General features: G+C 41.0%; 1 protein-coding gene across 2 annotated transcripts in view; it reads right to left on the reverse strand.

Moving 5' to 3' along the window:
- The window catches only part of LOC124175120 (neurogenic locus Notch protein), a 156,951-nt gene that overhangs the window by 116,065 nt on the left and 18,653 nt on the right, over positions 1-22,233 (reverse strand). For both annotated transcript variants that reach the window (XM_046555036.1, XM_046555035.1), the window contains exon 2: positions 2,712-2,790. In XM_046555036.1, the coding sequence (XP_046410992.1) occupies positions 2,712-2,790 (79 nt within the window). The remainder of the gene's footprint in view (positions 1-2,711; positions 2,791-22,233) is intronic.

Genomic DNA, 22,233 nt, shown 5'->3' on the forward strand with positions numbered 1-22,233 from the left:
TAGGATAAGTCAGAAACTACGGTAAGTTAAAACCGCTGTCCAGACATCGTAAACTTCGTCAATTTCATCCGATCTGAGAAGTGCATTACAAAACTTGACGCTATTCTCTTCAAATTTCACTGCATGTAAACAGTTATACTACTACAGTTGGATACTTATGCTCCGAAGTACTCGAAGCATCTTTGACCTCAAGTCGCACACGGTTAGCCGGAAGGGAAGCGAATGCAGTGGACACGACACAGTTCGTATCTTGGATCGTATTCATTGCCATCGGTAATCTCGTCGACAGGTTGATCCGAACCTGGTGCATACAGTAACCGGAAAGTCCGGATGGCGGTTAATACGCGGATGCAAATGGGTGCCGACAGGGACGAAGAGAAATTCTTTTTTCCCGTTAAGATTATATCGGCTATCTAGATTTATCGATCCTCGCAAGGGTGGTTGGAGAAAAAGTAATGCACGACGGTTTCATTCCAGTAGCGATAGGACTCGGAGACTGAAACAATCAGCTAGCCGCAAACGCCACTTCCCTTTGTCGTACCGACAGACCGAAATCATAAGGATCGTAGAGATTGGACGAGGTTAGCCATAATTAGCAAGTTGTGCTGCATGGAGCCAGATACTAAGTTTGAGGCTTCACTTAGGTATTGTGGTTGCGTTGAAGATATTCTTCTTCAGACAGTGAAGTAAAGAAGAATGAAAATGGCCAGCGTAGCTGTAACCGGGATTCGGAGGTAAATCGTCCTTACAATTCAACTCCCATTTTTACAGACTTTTGACGGAACGCCAAATAGACGATCACAGTTTTGAGACTAAGGCACGTGGCATGAAGAATACGAAGCCCGCATGTACAGCCGCACGTCTTATACCGCAAGACATAAAGAAGTTACATCTGAGCTATGTAGGGGAACGATACCTTGCATGGCGTGGGCACAAAGGTCGCGCGAGTGAGCAAGAATGGATTCATAGCACTAATTACTCGGGCAATTAAACGTAATGCAGGGTGAGTTGCAGTTTAATGCAGCCGGCTGGATTGAGCTCGGATTCTAACATTTGCTTTCCGAATGGAATTCGCTTCGTGACTCGTTCCGAATTTGCGAGTCCGCTGACTGAACTTGCTGCAGTAATTTCCTGCAGATTCTGTCAGTGTCAACAAACTTGAAATTCTCAACGATGAGAGTGAAATAGCCGAGGAATATATGTAGTTGGAGAGTTATGCAGCTTCGAGCTTCTTCTCAATCAGTTAAATGCAAATCGCCATTATTACAATCATCGTTGCGGCTGTCGTGACGAAGCAAGTCAGACAGACAGACAGACATATTGTTTCACTTACAGTGAACGAAGGACGAACCAACCAACGGAATTGTACAGTGAGCTCAAAAAGTTGGCCAAAACCTCGTTGGTTCATCTCAAAAGTTTATTTAAGGATCGAACGGCCCCTCATGATCATGACTCGCAACTTTCTCACGAATTGATATATTCAACCTTTCTTTTTCTATCAAGCCCTTTCCTCCTTTCCTATGCATATGAACGCCGCAAGAAATACTCAATGATAAAGGTCATCCCAAATTCTTTTGCAACAGCTGCGAACAAGCCATGCTGACAAACTTGAAGTCACTGCCCTGAAGACTTCACAAGGTGGAAATCAAGCTGGTGACGAACTCTAGCACAGGCTCTTTAGAGACAGACATAGGGGTAATTTCAAAGCGTCACCGAGTCACGATCCTCGACGACTGGTAGAATTATTACCTCGATTACCACTTCTCATCTAGCCATAAACTCCCACGTCATAACCTCTTAACCGTTCCCTGACTTCCTTCAGCGTTGAACAGCCGTTCCGCTATAGTTTCTTCTTCATCTTCCATGTGTGAAAAACCGACGACCATAGACGAATTATACATACATTGTCGTGATGACTGTTAACTATCGAAACATTGTGAGTCGATTGCCAATCTTGAAATTTACATGGCAAGAGCTGTGATGACTAAATAAACATAAATATTGATGCATCTGGAAACGAACGGACTCAAGAATAATCGTTCTCTAGAAACTGGACGATCGTTACTCTGGTTTAAGAGAAAATGTAAAGGTGTGAGCTTGGCTTTCGTGTAAAACCCTTGAGCTAAAAGAGATGACCCGGCAAACCGCGTGAACCACGGGTGAGGCCTGACCTCTGAGAGGTGGTTTCTTTGCTCTTTGTGAAATGACGTCGATGGTCTTGCAGCGGTTTGGCACGCTGCCCTTAGGCGATCGGATCTTATTCTTGAGGGACTTCTGACCGTCTGACCGATCGCTCGACCAGCAAAATTACGACAATACCACATAACGCGAGAGTTCACCTCGTGCCTCGACTCGGCCTGTTGGTAAATGAGAGCTCGGCATAAAGCTATCATTACTAGTCCAAGTATTATACGAATATAAGTGCCACCGCCCCAGGGCCAATGCTTTTCACGGATCGTTTCCCCCTCGCAACACCCTGCGTGGGAGGCTGGCTGTACCGCTGTTCTCGCATTCCATCTTTGCGGGCCAGTTACCCGAGTGTATCCGACCTACTCCTCTCCTCGTTGCTCAACGCGCCATTCGCGAACAATGTTTTGCCAGTGTGTTCGGGGGGCAAATCTGCCCCTGATACTTTCGAAAAGTCATATTTCTGATTGATAGATTAGTAATTTGATTAATTATTCATGCAATAACTTGGCTCAAGGACTTACTTGCAATACAACTCCCCACGAGGGGATGACACGCACACCCCTCCATTCTTGCAGGGACTCGGAGAGCACGATACGAATCCTGTAACACATAAAAAAATTCCATTAATGATATTAGAAAAGTTTTTACGTCGAGGAATATTACTCCATTACGATATCAGAGATCGTATAGCTGTTTTCGAACGTGGCGTCTGCACTTCCAAACTCCAAATAATGTGTAATAGTGTTGAGAAACGGTGGATCAGACGCGAAAATTTTAATGGATATAAATGAACGAGCGAATCAGTATTCCAAATTAGAGTGTATACGACTACCAGCCAAAAATAAATGTCAGATTTTCCCGCATTTCATATAAAAAAAAAATTACAGGTATCTTGGCATGGATTCCTGGTATTGTATTGCTAAACCTACAATCGAAGACATACCAACTATTTGATGTATTTTTATTTGCAAGTATTTCAGACGTTGCATTTTGAAGTAGGAATTGTACATTGCTATGAGCGAGAGCCTTATTCAATTTCAGAGTTCATAATTTCAATATGTATTAAAGAATTTATTCAGCAGCAGGTACATCTTATGAACTTATTGATAATAACAATTGACAGTATTTCGAGACGACAATCGATGGGAAGAGTGAATATTCACAATCTCTAAAAAAGTATTGTTATCAATTATTTCACGGTTCCAAATTAGTGCTTAATATCACGTTGGAGAAAGCGCAATGATCTGCTCTTCGATGACTCTTTCTCTCTTTGGGGATTCTGACTTGCACTGTCCACATTAGCTTTTTTTCGTTGTGAATTTTCTCGCTTGATCATAACAATACTCATATCTCGCCGACTCGCTTAATTCAGGCATTCAAATATTGCAAAATAGTGAATCTTCCTGGATTTCCCGTTAAGTACTTAACCGTTACCATACTGAGACAAGTGTGTAGTTAAAATGACTATTTTTCAATTAGGAACTTTAGTCAAATGCCGCGACAACTACGTAACGTAGTTGCAGATGACCTATGTCGATACTAACAACGCTCATACGCATGAAAATCACACATCATCCATAATAGAAAATATTTAACTAGGCTGTGCAGATGGTCAAGTCAACTGCACAAAATATTCGAATAACCTTATTTTACAGTTTAAATTCGTACTGTGTGCGAATGGTTAGATACCCGACATGCCTTTTTTCAACGCAACCTCAACCTCGCAAAATTTCATCTAATGTCACGAAGCACCAACAAATTCCCGGGTTTTTACGGTATTCCTGTATTTCTCGAAGCGCGTATACCCTGATCTGATTTTTTACTGATTACGATCAAAGTGAACTTTCATATTTTGGCTCACGCAGAGATAGTCAACCAAACGACAAAAACTATTGGCGGGAGCTCGACACGGATTGACGAGATTGTAGAGTGAATCCACCCCGTTTCTCTCTCTCCCTCTTTCTCTCTTTCGTCTGTATAAAACGACGTTTACGTACACGCATAACACGGATCAACCGCCTACGCACATCCTGTTTAAACGTCAGCCGGAACTCGGTCCACGTGTGCAGCGAGCTTGCAGTTGATTTTACGCATATCAAGTAAGATGTAATCAGCAAAGCGAGTCGCACGCAATTCCTAAACTTTAATGATTGGTGCCCGTAACTTCAGACTACAACTGATTTTACATATTTCGTTCATGGTCTTTCAAATTCGACAGAAAGAATTAATAAATTTCAGGCTAAAGACTGTCGTTACAAGCTGTGTAATAATATTTGATTTGAACTGCTCGTAAACTTGAAACATAAAATGTTGATTATCGACAATTGCTTGCAAAGCAGTGATGACCAAATGGTTAATTATGTATTAGAATAACATCCTAGAATGCCATCAAACCAGACGTAAACAAGCTGTGTAGTACAACAATAATTTACATTCTTTCATGCAGTCGTAAACTTGAATCTGAAAAATTAAACTAATACTAGTATTCGAGTGTGCTTTCTTGAATCGCACAGAATCTTTTTCAAACTAGAGCTGGCCTATGATTAAGTTGTAAATGTACGGAGGAAAAGTTTGCGCACTTATTGCCAACCCGATAGCGAATAAATATGTGGACCCTTGACATTTAAAATTTGTTTTCAAATAAAAATATCGGAAACTTTTAACACAAGGTTACACAGAATGCAGGGTTCGTGTTTCCTTGCGATAAATGTACCTAGGTATTACAGATTTCCTTACTCGCCGCAAAGGCTTTAACGCCAGACCACGATCGCGTTTCTCGAACAAGGTACGCGATATTCACCCATGTAAATAGATGTATAATATGGAAACGAATTAGGTATGGAGTCGATGATTAATCATCGCTTTGGTGTTGGTAATATTCAACACGTGATAAAAAAATTCTTGCTACCCATACGGCGATGTTAATTATAAATTTATGGCTTCTTGCTAGCAATAATTTTCCACGGCTGCTACACATCGTACACGATGTGGAAAAATGGAGGATACAGTACAGCGAAAGACAAATATCTGCAATATCTAATATTGAAACAGACAAAGGATTGATTGAGAGTCACTGTCTCATCACATCGTGCACAGTGTAAAGCCTGGTGGTGTGGTGACGTATAAAACGTGAAAGCAAGTGTCGTGCGCCGACAAATCTCCTTTTTAGCACAAGTATTGCCACAATGAACGCTAATTCGTTCATTGTTGTGAACAACTCGATTCTTGTTCTGTGTACAAGCCTCAATTCTGCGTCAGCAATGAAAATTCTTGCGAGTAGTTATGTCATTTATCCCGATCAGAAACCTTGGAATAATGTCAAAATAATTATTACCGTGAAGCGCGAATGATCAGCAAGACGTATCCCACATAAAACTTTGAGAGCCAACGAGACCACTGATAAAAATATCAAGACTGTAAATATGACTGGTTGATCCGGGCTAACGATTTGACAATTCAATTACTCTGAAGCCAGCTTGTTGAAGCGCAGAGACACAGGATGCTCCGAAGTAAAAACTGTCCACGGTATGCACGCAGAAAGAATTTGGTCTTGGAAACGAATTTTCTGGATTAATATACTTCCGATCAAATACTATTTTCACACAACGAAAAAGTTTAGTTGATTTTATAGAGCGCAAATCACAAAATGGTTTAGTAATGTATAATTTTAAGAAGAGGTTTGACACCACAATTCCATAGATTCCGTTGCGATTGCGAAATCACATCTACGCAGTGAAATTATTTTATAAAGATTGAAAAATGATTGTTTAATTGTTCTAACTGAAAAAATCATCGTCTGATTTCAGTTTGTGCTACATGAATTAAGTGCCACTTTAAACAACGGTAGAAAAATATGCCATTGTGAATTGACTGGCTGATTCAATGATATTAGGCTACGATGATTTAGTTCTACTGATTATACTAGACAGATGTCTGGAGCTCCTAATAACTGCTCATCTTACTTCTCTTGCGAGAAAGGATTTTTAACGCGTTACGGAAAGAATTTTGCTACTTCAACAAAAAATCTTGTATATTTACGACGTAAAATGTTATTCGAGAGGGAAAATCAATTAGCAACTCGCATAGTTTCGTAAATTTTACTAATCTTTATCCACCAAATAGACTTAGCAAACTGTATGAAGCGATTTAGTTGAATCTATCATAGGGTATTCAATATTTTAATAATACCATGAAAAAAGCATTATTTCACTAAATTAGCTAAATTAAAATCGCGACTTTGGATTTATAAATATATTTTATTGCGCGGAGAGAAATTTTTAGTTCCGGTTACCTCTCAGCCCTTACCTATTTTCATTTTTTACCACAATCGAAAAATATAGTTCTAGGTACAAAATGAAAATTAGTTTTGTAGCTGTTACCGGAAAGTCTAGTATCCGTTACTATTCTTTCTCATTATCATCACTGTTACTATATTTTCTTGTAACTGTTGCGAAAATTTAATGCTTGTGCAACAATAAATTGACGCAATTACCAATTGCAATTACCAAAAAAGAATCGATGATAGCGCAAAATGTTTACGCGTACCTCGTTTTTCGTAATTCCAACAATATTCAAACAGTTTTTTTAACGATACCTGTTTTACTGAATTTTTCTAGTTACTATAACAAATGAAATTTTTCTTACTGTCGGTTACATTTTGTTTTTACAATTTTGAAACAACTACTTCATCAATTTCGCTATTTGCAACAAATAAAATATTATGTTCCAACGAGGAAACTTTCTACAAAATGTTTCTACAAATTGATTTATTTAGAAAAGCAAAAAGTTTTCTCCGAGTGTGATGACGGTTGTTGAAAAGGGGGGGACAAGAGACATGTGTTGGATCGGCAGAAAAATCGGTGAATATTGAACCGCGGTGTATAACCTAAGTCCGACGGAGTTATCGGAGTCTGCAATGTTATAAGCACAAGTCGACGGATGACATCACTTAAACCAAACCAGGCTCGCCGACAAATCTTCGCATCCTCTAACGCCCTCGTTTACTTAAGCCAAGTGTATTATACCCACCATCACTGTGACATAGTGTTTCCTACAAAGCTAATATATTAGTAATTTGAATTTAGATGGGGCGATTATCGCTCCCACGTTCTGCCCTCAACTCGCGAGAGAGCAAACTTAGACGGTGAGGATAGAGCCTCTCCATTTCGCCGATCTCGGCTCGTTCGAGAGAGTGAAACGCTTTGTGCGAGATAAAGGCGGGAAATTTAACGACGGAAATAAGATACTCATCGTAGCTTCGTTACACAGTGTGAAGCAAAAATGAGACGGTATTTCTGCAGTGTTATGTGCACAAGCATTTATGGATCCGGTATCAGTGAAAGCATGCACATAATTAAACTATTCGTGTTTTCTGCCTCTGCACGAGGAAAGAACCAAATCCCAGTGATTAACCGCACTCTATCGTCGTTGCTTTTAAAAACTATTATGCAGCACAACATAAGGCAAATTTTTTCTCAAGCATTTACATGTTGAATTTCGCAACGACGTTTCATAGCCTATCATTAAAAGAATAAAAAAAAAAAATTCATAATAATTATAGATACATATTTCATATAACGCCTTAACGACCGCCGCAAACTTTGACTCGAATCACCGGGAAGGTAGCGTTTAATTTATACCCGTTAAAAAGTAAAAGTTGGGCTCATTTAAATCGCTATTGACGATCAACGAAGATGTATCATTTTTTCTCATTCCAGAAGCACAACGCAATTTCGTCGACTAACTGATCAGGCAGTTCATCTCGAGAGTAAATTTTCAATCACGTTGTCATACAATCAGAATAATATTGACGAAGCAATTTGTCATTACCATTTATTGATGTAATCCATCAATGCGAGTGGTTAACAATCCGTCGACGAAGCGTACTTCCAACTTGAAGATTCCAATATATACTGCTTAAACTCACTTCTGGAGAGGTGAAATGACGCCTCAAGACTCGATTATCATACTTGAAGTGAGTTAACGGAACTTCGTATGACTTCAGGCCTTGTTCAAGGGAAGTGATTAAACATTCACTTACCGATTTTGAACCTGACCTCAAAAATCATTGAACTACCCTATCGATGTTAAAAGAGATTTGAGAGGAATGTGCGAATCTTCGAAAGGATTAAATTTAGGACAGTGAACGCTGGTTTGCACACTTTTATCTACAAGTACGTCCGTGTACGCAAGTCGCAAGCACGGGCATAAGTCACTAGTTGAGCACAGCCGCAGATGTTCACATCCACATGCACACACGCATCGATGTAATATAGTTACACGTGCTCATAATCCGGTGCAAGAGAATATGCGATATTCACGCGACGAGACCTACTCCCCCCCCTCCTCTCTCTCTCTCTCTCTCTCTCACTCTGAAAGGTCGTGACTTCGGTCCGCCTTCATTAACGCAGCCTCAGCTGAGTACTCTGAAGAACTATCGAGCAAATATCCGTCGTCGTGAACTTCAACGCCATATCTTTTACGTTCTTGGAGACTCTACTCGTCGTTGTATTACAATGAATCAGATGCTGCAGATGACGTTCAAGGTATATTAACAGGAGTTGAAAATCTTGGACAAAATAAAGGACGTTACAGTCTGGTGTGAAACGTTCGTCGTATGTAATTGAAAAACATACCGAAGTACCTGAAATCTAGTGACACTGCGCTTGAATTGAGTATTTAAACCTTTGAAGCGTACATTTTTCCTGGCCGTTAAATTCCTTGAAACTGATTACAAAAATGGGGCCTGATCCGAGAAACTCTCAGCATTCAACACGGCGGACTGAAAATGTGAAAGTTATCGAAGTGGCGCAAAAATAAACACTCGTAGGTTTCTTGGGTCACCAGATAGGATTAGATCCGCTATTTTGAATTTTGAAATTTTGTCATCGGGTTCGTTTTTAGAAACATAAAACTCTGGATTATCGAGTTCTACTTTTCCGGTCTCCATAAACTTTCCAGAATTACACTTATTATGTAAAAAACAAAGAAATTTTCAACACTTTTTTTATTTATAGCGCTCACTATATTCGCGGAATCATCATCATAATCTCTCTTAAAACATCTACATTGACATCTAAGAAGTCCAAGTATACAAAAAAAAGAAAAAAAATGACATCGATATCTCAAAAATCGAATGTAAATCTTGAATCATCGATTCAAAAAATGTGTCTCATACATGAGACGCTGTGCCGCAAAGTGTTAAGGTTATGAACCATCCGGTTTTCCAGCCGTGAATCTGATTCAGTAATTTCCTTCACTAGTAGCTAATGGATCTCTTCTTCGTTGGTGGGCGACTCCTGTCTTCATGTTTAATTCTTACGTCCGTGTGGGTGGAACGATTCCTCGCCGAGTATAACAAGTCGCATCCATCCCACGCTGATTGCGAGAACATTGCACCGAGAGTTTGCAATACACCCTGAAGTTGTCCGAATTCTTTTGGCAGTTTTACACAAAAATCTACGACATCCGCCTTAACTTTACCTACCTGTTGTTGCTCACGCGTGACAAGTTAAATTTTCGCCGGGTTTTTGTACCCAATTATAGCAAAATCAATTGATATTGGAGTCTTCCATGCGAGCCGTGAAGAAACCGCTTCTGAGTCAAGTGGATACGAGATGTAATCAAATTCACGTGATGGAACGTTTGCACGAATTCATCGATCCTAATTACGGATTGTACCGCAGTCGTTATTGCGTTATTGCGTAAAACACTAAATAGACGCAGGCGTGCAGATGGTCAGCTTGCGTATGTACGGCACGCCAATTAGACCGTAGAGAGAGGAAAATTTACTGTAGGCAGGTAACGGTGAACGTGTTTATTCTGAACCGAGTAAATCGGTAATCGATATGTTTCGGGCCTTCAGAGGACCTGAACGTCCTGCCGGCTGCGAGGCCATCCACTAGTACTCGACTTTTTATTCGCGTTATCGTTCTTAATTCACGTCTCACACCGCGCCACCTTTGAGACCGGAAACGAGCGGCGTCGTAAAGTCATTCGAAAAAGTACCGCAAACCCGCAACGTTACTCTGTTTATTTATAGGTCTGGGATTAATTTCTGGGGAGAAGAAAAAAAAAAAACTAAACAAACAACTGTTCTTGATTCATTTCACGATTCGCAGAGCTGTTTGTGGATTTTATTTCCGTTCTCAGATACGGAAAATATTTTTTTCGTTTCTTTGACATGACCTTGCAAAAGGTGTGAAAGTTGAAAAACAGCTTGAACTTTGTCCGGAGTTCGGAAGAAATATACATTGTTAAAGAAATGATGGCTATTAAGTGCCGTTCTTCAAGCTATAATAAAGCACTCTTTTGATGTCGCGTATGAAACTGTTTTTTGCCGCTACTCAATGGCCAAGAGCGCGACTGATGAAATTGATAGCAGAGACCAAGTCTTGTGACCACAGTGTTCAACGTCGTTCCAAGTAATTCCCTTCGTCATGCAGAATTTCTACACAATACCATAAAATGGTTCAGCGATTAAAATGAATTCAGAAACCGATTCGAGGTGACTCTCTTACTCCATGAAAGAGTCGCGAATAAGTTTTTTGCGACAGTCTCCTCTGTGTGGTGATTTACAAGTGACTAAAAATTGTATAATGTAAGGCATGTGACAGCATGTGAAGAGTCGTGCATCATATCCGCAGTGCTCAACGATTACGTCAACGGCGAATAACGAGCTCTGTCACTGGGGCTGCTGCAGCCGGATCGCGTCTTGACCAAATCGTCTCCTTAATGACACTTTTCATAATACAGCCAATTAAAATCTCTGCAATAAGCCAGCGGCGATGCGCGTTAATCTGTCAAGACTCTTTGTTCGCACCCGAAACCAACGGGTTCGATCACGAACGGCAAAAGTAGAGAGTGGGACACAGCGAAGCAGTCGATCGGGTTAAAAATAAAATCATCAATCTCGAGGTAAGGAATTCGAGATTTCAATAAGCCATCTGCTATTTCCAGCTTTCTGAGTTTTCCAGATCACCGGACGCCGAGATTAGATTTCAAGATACCGGAGTCTACGGTACAATCGAGGCTCCTAACGATGAAATTGAGGGTCGTCTCACCTGTTGTGCTATTTAACGGCTGCGTAATTATATCTCCGAAAGCCAGCGTTAATGAATTGTTAACAATACATCGATCAATACTCTTGATTGAGACGGACAGATAGGCGTATAGGTTGTATAATACGCACGAGGATTGTCGATGAAGACAGTAAGTTTTATCGATGTTTCAAGGCTGCCTGGGTTTTCGACGGTACATTGACCTTTCAATTCGAGCAAGTCGAACGTCGATTCCCCATGACCGTTTACACCTCCAACGTTGTGTGGTCAACGCTTTTCGTCCGAAGACCATTCCGGTCTATTATGGACGACGAGCTCTTTGTTTTCGTCATTTGAATAAACTATCCCGAATCACCGAATCAACCGAAATAAACAAGCCAAACGCATACAATGCTTAAACAGTCAGCCAATGAAACGTCGGATGTCAGAATAATGGTTCCCTGCTCCTTGAGAGGAAATCTGATTCCGTAAACAGGCATCTCCGACCATTTTTCAAATCTCTGACAACGCAGAATCAGACGGGGCCCTGATTCTCTACGACGGCAATTTCTGACCAGTCATTAAAAGTAGATTTGTATTTGTCGTATGAGATAATTCGGTCCGCAGGCACGCATCAGGTTCCGGACCCATATCTCGAGTCACATCTTCGGACCTGTTATAACGGATTACGCAGCCGAAAGTATATCGGCGACTCCCAGAAGCTTGCATGGAACTATAACGTCTTCGGTAGACGTTTAATATTGACCCTCAAGCATTTCCAACTGCCAAAGAACATATCGCCCATCATTTCCAGTGTCCTCGTAATCAGTTCCCAACGCTGATTCACGGGTACCCATGAATTTTCAATCCAATTCTATCCATAAGGACATGAACTTTGAGCGTAGGCAAATCGGGGCGAATCAGCTTGTTAGAAAGTGAATGCAAGTACTGAGGCGAACTCGGCAAAGTAATGCGGTGGAGATTTGCATCGAAACGGGGACACGGACTAACTGCACGCCGATCGACCGCGACCGTTTGACTTGGAATCCTTGCGAGACTTCGTATGGATAGCTTCTCCTACACCCACCTAGCCGTATTTAGAAACGTGGAGGTGAATTCGAATCTCACATATCCAGTCTCGAAGACACTCCGTACAATGGTTACAGTAGAACTATTCTATCCATTCCACGGTGCAGAGAAGAGAAGCGGCAGGTTGGTAAACAGTGTTAAGCCCGGTAACTGATAAATTAAACATGAAGAACAATTAAGCTTGTAATAAACTATTGAGGGAATAGCTTCGCGGCGTTTCTTATCAAAAAAGAAGAATGACAGAAATCAGTGGTTTCTTATTTAGAATTAAGGATACATACTAATTGCTGAATCACACGAATTGCTGGTCGGGTCTAGTCGTAATCTGTTTCTCTGGACAGAAGCATTTCGAAGAGTATACCGGTTTACTGAGAATGGGAGAATAATAATACCTAGCCTTAACTACTCGGGGATTAGACATGGGATGGAAGAGACGGTAGCCGGCTGCTGCTTCACCGAAAGCCGAACCGACTCGCTACTGGTCCAGCTACCAGAAAATACATGAAAAACCTTATCGAAAACATTACCATCCGAATCTACTGATTCAACATTGTAATTGCCCTATTAGAGGCTTTATAAAATTCATTGCCTCTCAACCCTTTCTCAGCATAATCATACAAGCACCGTGGACTGTAATCTAAATGGAACTTGCAGACTGCACTCACTCCATCACTTACAGTCAAGCTTTCTTGTGCCATCGATTATTTACAGTATATAAAATGGTCATTCGATCTGTTAAAAAATCTCATAGCGGTTTTTCATTGGTGGCAGATACACAAGAACGTGGCGATGCGCGTGCATCTGATTAATTTTTGACCTGACATTCTGGAAGTCAGTATACGCCTTTCCGTCGGTTTAACCTCTGAACCCTAAACCGAAGGCCAGGGTCAGACATGATTCAGGTTGGAACGATGAGCACACGCATCGGCACGTTTATTTGGCTCTTAACTCGTCTCCGCTGAATCAATGTTATGCAGGCAGTATGAATATTGATTGGAAACTTAGAGACAAACGTGATGACGGATGCAGGAACTGTATAATATTTCCCCAAAGAGGACGGAAGTTGAGCAACGATTACTAATTGAAACACTGAGGTATTTTCCCAATTTCCGATCTCACTATTGTACTATGCTTCTACGGACAATAGTTGACAAAATTGTAACATATAACTTATAGCGATTCCAATAATATATTCCACAATGTCAATCGATTTCGCGAAGCGCTAATCATGCAGAAGAATTCGTAAGCAAGGTGAATTCGGGTTTCATGACATTTTAATGGTATTCAAAAAGTTTGGCTAACCGATTCCAGTAACTAACGAGAAGAAAAAAGATGTAAGAGAGAGCATCCGCGACCGTGGCTGTTGCTGCTGTAGGCTCCATAAATCGCAATCAGTCGAGGAACTATGGAATTTTACTGTGTACCCACGCGACGTTAACAAACTGCTTATAATCACGCAGCACAAATTATTATTATATACCAACGAATTTAAAGCGGATAATTTAAGAGGCGTGATACAGCGACGCGTCTGACCATTCATCGAGTATCGTATTAAAAGACTTTTATCATGTGCTTGTCAGTAGGCACTTTGGTTCCTTTATCATCAGCAGTACGGAAGTCGATGATAAAAACTTTTCGAGTATCGATAGTCAGTTTTCTTTTTTATCACCAAATCGGTCACAACCCAAGCCAAAGAGCTCAATCCGTATGAGATCACATCTCCTTGGATCAAATTCTAGACAGATATTGAGCGAGATGTGACCTGAAAAGAAGATTGGCAAGTCGTCGACCTTGAAGCACAAGTACGTCCTCTGCAGCATCGCGGTTTCTTGTCCTCTGCATTGTCGGTGGTCTTCAAAGACGTTCCCGTCGAACTTGGAACGTGTCGCTCAGTTTCCTACCGCAGGACCAGGGGCAAGTCGCGTTAAGCTGTAATAATCGTCTTCAGGAACTGCGTCCAACACATGTCGTCGAGGATCCTTCAGGAGACGCACTGGGCGGAGGACAACACTGAATGTCGGTTTTTGTCGATGCGAAGAAGGGAAACCGCAGCGAGCCGAGCCGTAAGAGAGCCGATTGGCATTACCGTTGAATTATAGCACCGGGCTCTTTTAAGTTGGCATTGGCAAACCGGCAAGAAGACCACTCGCCGAGTGTTTATACCCAAGAAAGGATGCGCTGCGCCTTACTGCGGCTGATTCGGGCAACCTGCTCGCGTGCCGGTGGATCCTTGAACGCCGCTGAACGTCCGGGAATTTCATCTGTTTCTGAGCGCTCTACGGCAAATTGGCCAGGACTAATTTTCTCCTTTTGTCTAATTGTTACACGGCTGTGATACCCGGTAATGCACAGACGTGGAAGAAAAAAAATATTCGTTGCGCGAAATCTAAATTACTTCACAGAGCTAGAACCGCCACTTTTTCTGCACGCGAACGCAGCGTTTACACTTCATGCAGATCCAGTTTTTTACAACTACGTATTAAGTCTGAACCACAACCAGTTGTATGGAGCTCAATTTTGTTAGTTGCCAGGTCAGGCTTGCAGACTACATCTTACGATTAAAACTCAACTCTCAGCAATTACGGTTACTATTTTTTCAGTACACTCGACGATTTTATCCCCAATATGAGTATCACAACCATCTGATGGACATTTCCTGATAAGAATATGTTTTCATTGGAGAAACAATTCCTAAGGTCATTCAATAATCAAACCGAGTAATGAAATATGAATTTCAGTCAATGCTGGTTCTGTTTCAAGTCTTCACAACTTATCATCATAATTTGACAAACATCTTAATAACGTTTACTGCGTCATAATCAGGGTCTTAAAGTAACTAGGTACATTTGTCAATGCCTATACCTATGTATTTTGGAAGTGACTACCTATTTAGAATTTGAGTTGTACGGTATTATGAGCATTTAATTTTCGAAGAACCAGCATTTTTTCACACTCAATGTGTATGAAGTATACGAGTACCAATGATAGGTACGTATTAATTACCTATTCCTGTTTCTAGGTACAAAATACAAAGTAACTTTCACAACTTTGGCATATGATTGGGAACACAGCCCAAGGCTTGAAATCGTCAGAACAAAAAAGTGAAGTCTTCTGACTCTGACCTGGACATGAATGCAGGATGGATATAGCCTCCGATATACATAGATCCTGAAAGTCTTGGCGATATTTTTATCCCAGTCGAAGTATAAGCCACAACCAGTTTCCCGTGGCGGAATGCTGACCCGAGTCACGAGGCGGCTATTGGGGTTCGTTTTGGGCCGATCGGATAGGTTTCCCCTTTGGGCTGGGCTGGACTCGAGAAGTACCAGGTCTCTGGAGTAGAATCCGAGCACTCGTGAGCCCGGGAACAACCGACGGCATTGTTCCTCGACCTGGCCGATCCTCTTGTTGCTTCTTTCTCGGTCGAACCGATTGTTTTTGGGACCAGACCCTCGGGGTCCGGTCCTATTGTATTATAATAGGCATTACTAACGTCAGACTAAGTGGCTACGTCGTTGCTATTGCACAATTTATGGTTTGCCCTTTCCGTGTTACGCGGCTTTTACGGAAGCACAGGTTGGAACTCTAGCGCATTTATTCTTTTCCCCTGATAATATTCACAAAAAGCTTTCCCCGACAGCAGCTCGAGCATTTTCCGTTTCACCCCGATCAGTGCGGCCGACTCCGAGTCTAAGGTCAAGATGTTTGACCCGATGTCAGCCGAAGGCGAAGTCCCGGCGATACGAGGTTGAAATCGTCAAACGGTGAAACTATCTTAACGAGCATCGTTTAGGGCCAATAATTTGTCTGGATGATTGATTGTCGCGGATGGCGGAGCCCATATTCCTCTCTCTGTAAGCTCGCATCGGGCGGCTAGAACCTCCATCTTTTTTCAGAAAGCCGAAGGAGAGAGAGAGAGAGCGAGAGAGAGAGAGAGAGAGAACCCAGATAATAAAACCGGGCGAGGCGTGACGAAAGCAACGAAAAAGAAAGAGAGAACTCTGCCGAACATTAAGGACGAGGATTTCATAGGTAACCAACCCCTAGGCGACTTGGCTCGGAAAAATAGGCATACCTAAATTTGAGTGCCTGTCTCTCTGCCCACAGTTGAGATTGCTCAACTGACAATAACCAGCCAACCCAACGTGGAATGAGACTGTAAATTGTTTTACGGTCAGACGTTATTATCATTCACCTTCTCGTAAAGTAATATTACTTTTCTACATAATATAACCGACGCATTAGGTTAACCACCCAGCTCAAATTGTCCGCCTAGGCTCTTTGATCCGGCCCGCCGTAACACGGCAACTATTCTCTTGGCCCTGAGTATAAATGGTCAAATACTGATTAGACATGGGCTGTCGGTAAAACTGAAAAGAAGTGAAAGTCGGCGATTGTTGTTGATAATGTGATGCAGGCAAGTTAATTTGCACGTGTTAAATAAATGGAGCACTGTTTAAACCCAAAGAGTAACACCCTTGTACCGTTCGAACCGTTGAATCGAACTGACGGCCAACGACGAATGAACACTGGACACGAATACCAACGAACGCTGAAGGATATATTTGATGCTTTGTCACTTTGTTGGAGGAGTAATCTTTAATCCGTAGAATCTTAATTCATGTTGCACATGCATGAGCGTATAAAATACACGTGCTCTATCTCAGAGAGAAGTTGAGAACATAAGAAGGAACTGTTGCCGCGGATTTTACGACTTCCTCCCACTCTACCCGCTGCATCGTTTGTTGTACGCACAGCCTTTAAATCTTACGCATGCTCTTAACCGTTTCTTCTGTGTGTCTGTCTGTCGACTAAAGAGAGAACGCCAAATCCCCTGATAAACGTCTAGTGGTCTCTGACAACCTCCACAACTCTAAGTTATTCTATGCCCTATGTCTTACATAGACACATAAGTATCTACATCCATGAAAATACATGTATTGTATGCCCTGTTCGACGTGGAATAAAAAAATGAAAAATAGAAAATTTAACTTCCATTCGTCGCTCAACTACCAATATTTATTTCTTTTTTTATGTTCGGTTAAGTTAGGTTATAAGATCAGATATAACATTAAGATAGGTTGTAAATCGACATGAAAAAAAAAAATAAAAATTCTCAATAAACCTGACATTTGAAGAGAAAAATTCTATTCCGTCGGTAAAACAGTTCCGACGATGTTACCTGCCAAGTATTTCTACCGACAATATAAAATTGTAAATAATTGTTGACATGTGATTCCAGCGCAGGTGATTGTACAAGTATGTATAAATCTCTGTACGTAAGCAGACGGAAAACTTGACACGATATTAAAGAGTTCTGGGTATTTTTATATTTATACACCTCAGAGCTGTAAAGCAGTCGGCTGTAATATAGGCGCTGAGCACTTCCTCGACGCGAGAAAGGAAGCGCCTAATAAGTTCATTGTGAGCAGATCGTGCGTAATTAAGACGATATTCAACTCGTCCGAGTAAAGGAATTAGTTTCTCTGTGTGGGAAAATGCCATCGTATATCTTATACATAGATTCAGAAGGAAGGATGATGGTGTAACAAAGAAATCGAGTGGATTATCATTAGCGAAAAGCGTTCGTTTTTAAATATCGATAGGTTAAAAATCAACTCTACAAGGTGTTTAAAAGAAGTGATAAACAATTATTTAACGAAAGGAACGCCGACAAATTGAAAAACACGATCAAATTTTGGGCATCCCTGAAGCGTGACGCGACTCGAGGGACCGCCAGACGGGCGGATAGATGGATGGATGGAACATCTGCCGGTGGTCGAGTCCCTTTTCCAACCTCCCAACATTTTCAACCACCAGTTCGGGCTTCGTACGGTGCTGCGAGAGACTCGGCGTTGTGTAGTAACATTTCCACAAACATCGAACACGGAATTATACGAGCTTCCCGAATGCAACCTCGCTTGCATGTGGAATCGAAGCGTCAAACTCCCCGGTGACTCGAATGCCGGTAAAAGAGATTTCGTGTGGACTTACGATCGACTGTCTCACCTATCTGAATCTCTACGTGTAAACTATGAGAAGATGAATACGAAGTTACGTATACGTGACAGAATTAGTGGAACCGCGATCTCGCAACTTTCATGCCTGTAAATGAATCTACCGAACAACTTATAATTAGGGCCCGGATAAATATGTATTAAAAATTACAAAATATGTACATATGTTATAGACTTGAAAAAGTAAAATATTGATCCGGACCCTACTTATAATCACATATATACATCAGAGACATTAACTTAATTAAAAAAGTTTTTTACTTCGGTCTCCAGTTTTGGCATTATCCAAGACGTTCGTGGCTTTCCGATCTCTATTCCGTACCATTTATATACCGAATCCCCAGGTGGTGGTCGTGGAATGTTTATAATCATTACTCTCGGCTTAATCCGTCCGCATTATTCATCGATTGAACAGGTACAGTAGTAGTCCCATACATAACTGACCGGTATGCTGGGTGACCATATGGAACCGTGTCTAGGTATCTCATAGCTCTCGATGCACGAGCCGAGAAAAGGCTTTGCTTTCTGCGGAATGACCGCAGGTAGGTTCAATTCGTGAAGAGGCAGTATACCTGCATTCGCAACGGTAAAATTGCAGGAAGAGAACCGCAGATCTTTGGTTGGAGTTCAAAGCTGGCGAGGCGATTCTTCTCAAGTCTCTCAAGTCCCATCGGCGTTGTTCAAAGAACACAAGAAAGAAAAGTAACCGAGGAATCCGATTGTCTTCGATTTGCGTCCCGATCAACGGTGTTTAAGAGGAGGCTGTAGCTTCCTGTCTTACCGGCCGAGTCGACAGACCTATTTCAAACTTTCCATCTGTCCTGAACAATGAGATATCGCTTCGAACTTTGAGTAATAAAAGAGTCGTGATTGCGTGAAGTCGCATCAGGAAGACTTGCACGGTTTTCACTCGGTTTGTGGTTACGTCAGGTGTTTCATCGATTTTCCAAAAGTTTTAGTAAGTTTCCAAGACTCGGCAGGGTCCGACATGCCCTTGAGGTTGATGTTTTTGTCTAAAAACTGGGGAATTCTAACGGCGCGGCGTGGTCTCGACTCCAAAGAGCAGGTATAGCCAGTGAGTCGCGCGTGTTCATGGAACATGGGGGCTTGAGCTATAGCCGGAGTACAGTTAGCCAGAGCACGAGATGAATTTAAAATATATTAGCTGAGAAATGCAACGCGCCTTTCTTATTTCTCATATATACATATATACATATATATATATATATATATATATATATACTTTATACACTGCGGACACATATAGGTATATGTACTTAATAAAGTTTAGGAACACGAGAGTGGACACGAATAGGTAGCCACGATGAATTAACTCTGCTTTCGGAGGCGCGGGACGCACCTTCCTCGAATATAATCATTCCTGTATAAGAAGCTCGCTAATGGCGTAATAATTTAAGCAAGATTAATAGCCATCTTCTGTGCGTACGACGCACGTCTTTCTCTATGAAACAGTATATATATACACACACACACACATACACACGCATGCGAATGTATACCTATAACAACTCGCCGAGTTGTGTCTGATATGCGACACAAACTAAATGTCAGAGATATACGCCCCGAAGAAATATTTACTGATTTTGTCTTTTTATTTCATTCATTTTTCTCCATCTTTCTCTCGATTTCTTTTTTATCCTCTGCGACCACATCGACAATGAACCATGTTTGACGAAAAACTTTCAAGTCTCTTGAGAAGATTAATCTATAATCAATTTATACGATCAAAAATCGATTCAAGCGGATGTAACATCTGTAATTATTGTGCAGAAATTAGTGTTTCCAGTAGCATGCTAAAATTCGACAGCGTTGTTTTTGTTAGGCGAGAAATTTGCAAGTTAATAAAATTATTAAAAAAAATATTCCTATTCCAGGAACGAAATCGGGAGTTTCTGAATTGAGATCGTGATAATCCGAAAAGAAAACCGGCCGCTGTCTTCCTCGATTGAAATTGAATCGTCGGGGGTAAAAGAGAGATAAAGAGCTGGCTGTACGCTGCAGTTTATGCAGTGGGTATTAAATCGCTGCGAAGCGTCGAAGAATAAGACGCGGACGGAGAACGAAAGGAAACGAGACTGTTCTCCTGTAATATCAAGATGGTGGAGTTTAGACAAGGTCCAGGCAGCACCGACAGCGCCATCACAGCCGTCGAAGGAGGAGCTGCAGTTGCAGACATAAAGAAATCGTCGAAGAAACGAAACTTCTTCGACGTTCGCCAGCTCTTGCCCAGAGATTCATTCAAACGGACAACGGATCGTGACTCGATCGCAACTTGCGTTGGATGGGATGAGATCTTTCTCAATGAGCCGCAGGCGGCTGAACCACACCTACGTGAAGTTAGCCCCCCATTTTGAGAAATCAGAATTTTCGGAAATTGTTCCAGATTGTTCTAAGTTTGTTCTACATTGTTCCAAAACTTGACGTTGATAACTCGTGTAACACAATTGAAAAATGCTAAAAACCGTTTTTTGACCGAGCCCCCCACTTTTGAAAAATCGAACTTTTTTTTGTTGTTCCGGTTTGTTCTAGTTGTTCTAAACGATGTTCCAAAACGGTGAAGTCGTAAGTTCCAAAAACGTTGTCGAATACACTCATATCTTATGGCGTATCAAAGTTGAAAAAAGTATACATAAATGTGGTAAACATAATAATTGGAAAATTGTTGATATAAATAATATATGTATTTATAATAAGTTAAATATTATTAGTTATTTTTTTTTTTTTAGACTACACTACGCAGAAATTAAAAATTAATTGATTTGGTAGCTTTTAAGGTTATACCGGGGTTACTCAAGTCGAAACAGCTGTGGAAAAAAAACGTGATAAAAATGACTCGGCAAGTTTGAGTTCAGCCAATCTAGTGACAGGTAATTAAAAACAGTTCCGGGAATAGAGGAAAAAAATTACTCAAAACGCTGAATTTCAAATGTAAAGACCTCATTATATCAACAACTTCGGAGAAATTACATTATTCTATGATTCTTTGCCGATAAAAGCATATTGCTAGTACAGTTCTGATTAAAAATTGCTTACTTTATTCGTAAGTTAAATTTTGGGTAATAATTATGTACTTATAGCCAACGTACAAATTTATTAACTATAAATCATAATGATTGTGCGAATCGATTTTTTTTTACCATTGGCCGACGATCTTTAAAAAAAATCTGTTTGACGATTCGTACTGTATTCACTTATGAACAAGATAAGCCATTGTTCAAAAAAAAATTATAGATTATAGACACTTTTTTAAAATTATTTGTAACCAGATTAGTTTTACTATTAAAAACCTCTCTTGCGTAATGTTTTTGTTTCGAGGCATTGTTGAGCTGGCTTTATGTCCAATACGTCCTTGATAGAATAAAAAAGTATCTTCTCCATTTAGATTTTCAACGATATTGATGAAAATCGATCAAATGAATAAATGAATACGAGAAGTGATTAACAGAAGTAAATAACTTATCTCGTCTCGTCTTGTAATTTTCGGTAAATTTATTTCGTGGATATTGAGCTACCGACTATCGCATCCCGCTGTGACGTCAAATCCGGTGCCACTCTGATGCATGGATTGCGGAAGTGTGTGTGCGTTTTATCATAATAGCCTCGTTGGGGCTTCGTTCTCACGCGCATTGTTTCACTTTGGTGTATGAAACTGGCACCCTTCAATGGGCTGAAGTTTACCTCGAGCCACTTCCTTCCTGTCGATAAATGAATATGGAGAAGGAAAAGAGGAAAGATAGGAATGAAATATAAAGGTGGAAAAGCAAATACGATGGTGCTTGTCTCCCCAACGCATTCTGTACCTACGCCATAAGACTTTCTCCGAAAGAAGGATCCGTGAGCTCGTTGTTAATACAACAGCACAGAACGGACGCTGAGCT

Source organism: Neodiprion fabricii, chromosome 2, assembly GCF_021155785.1.
Source record: "Neodiprion fabricii isolate iyNeoFabr1 chromosome 2, iyNeoFabr1.1, whole genome shotgun sequence".
Lineage (NCBI taxonomy): Eukaryota > Metazoa > Arthropoda > Insecta > Hymenoptera > Diprionidae > Neodiprion > Neodiprion fabricii.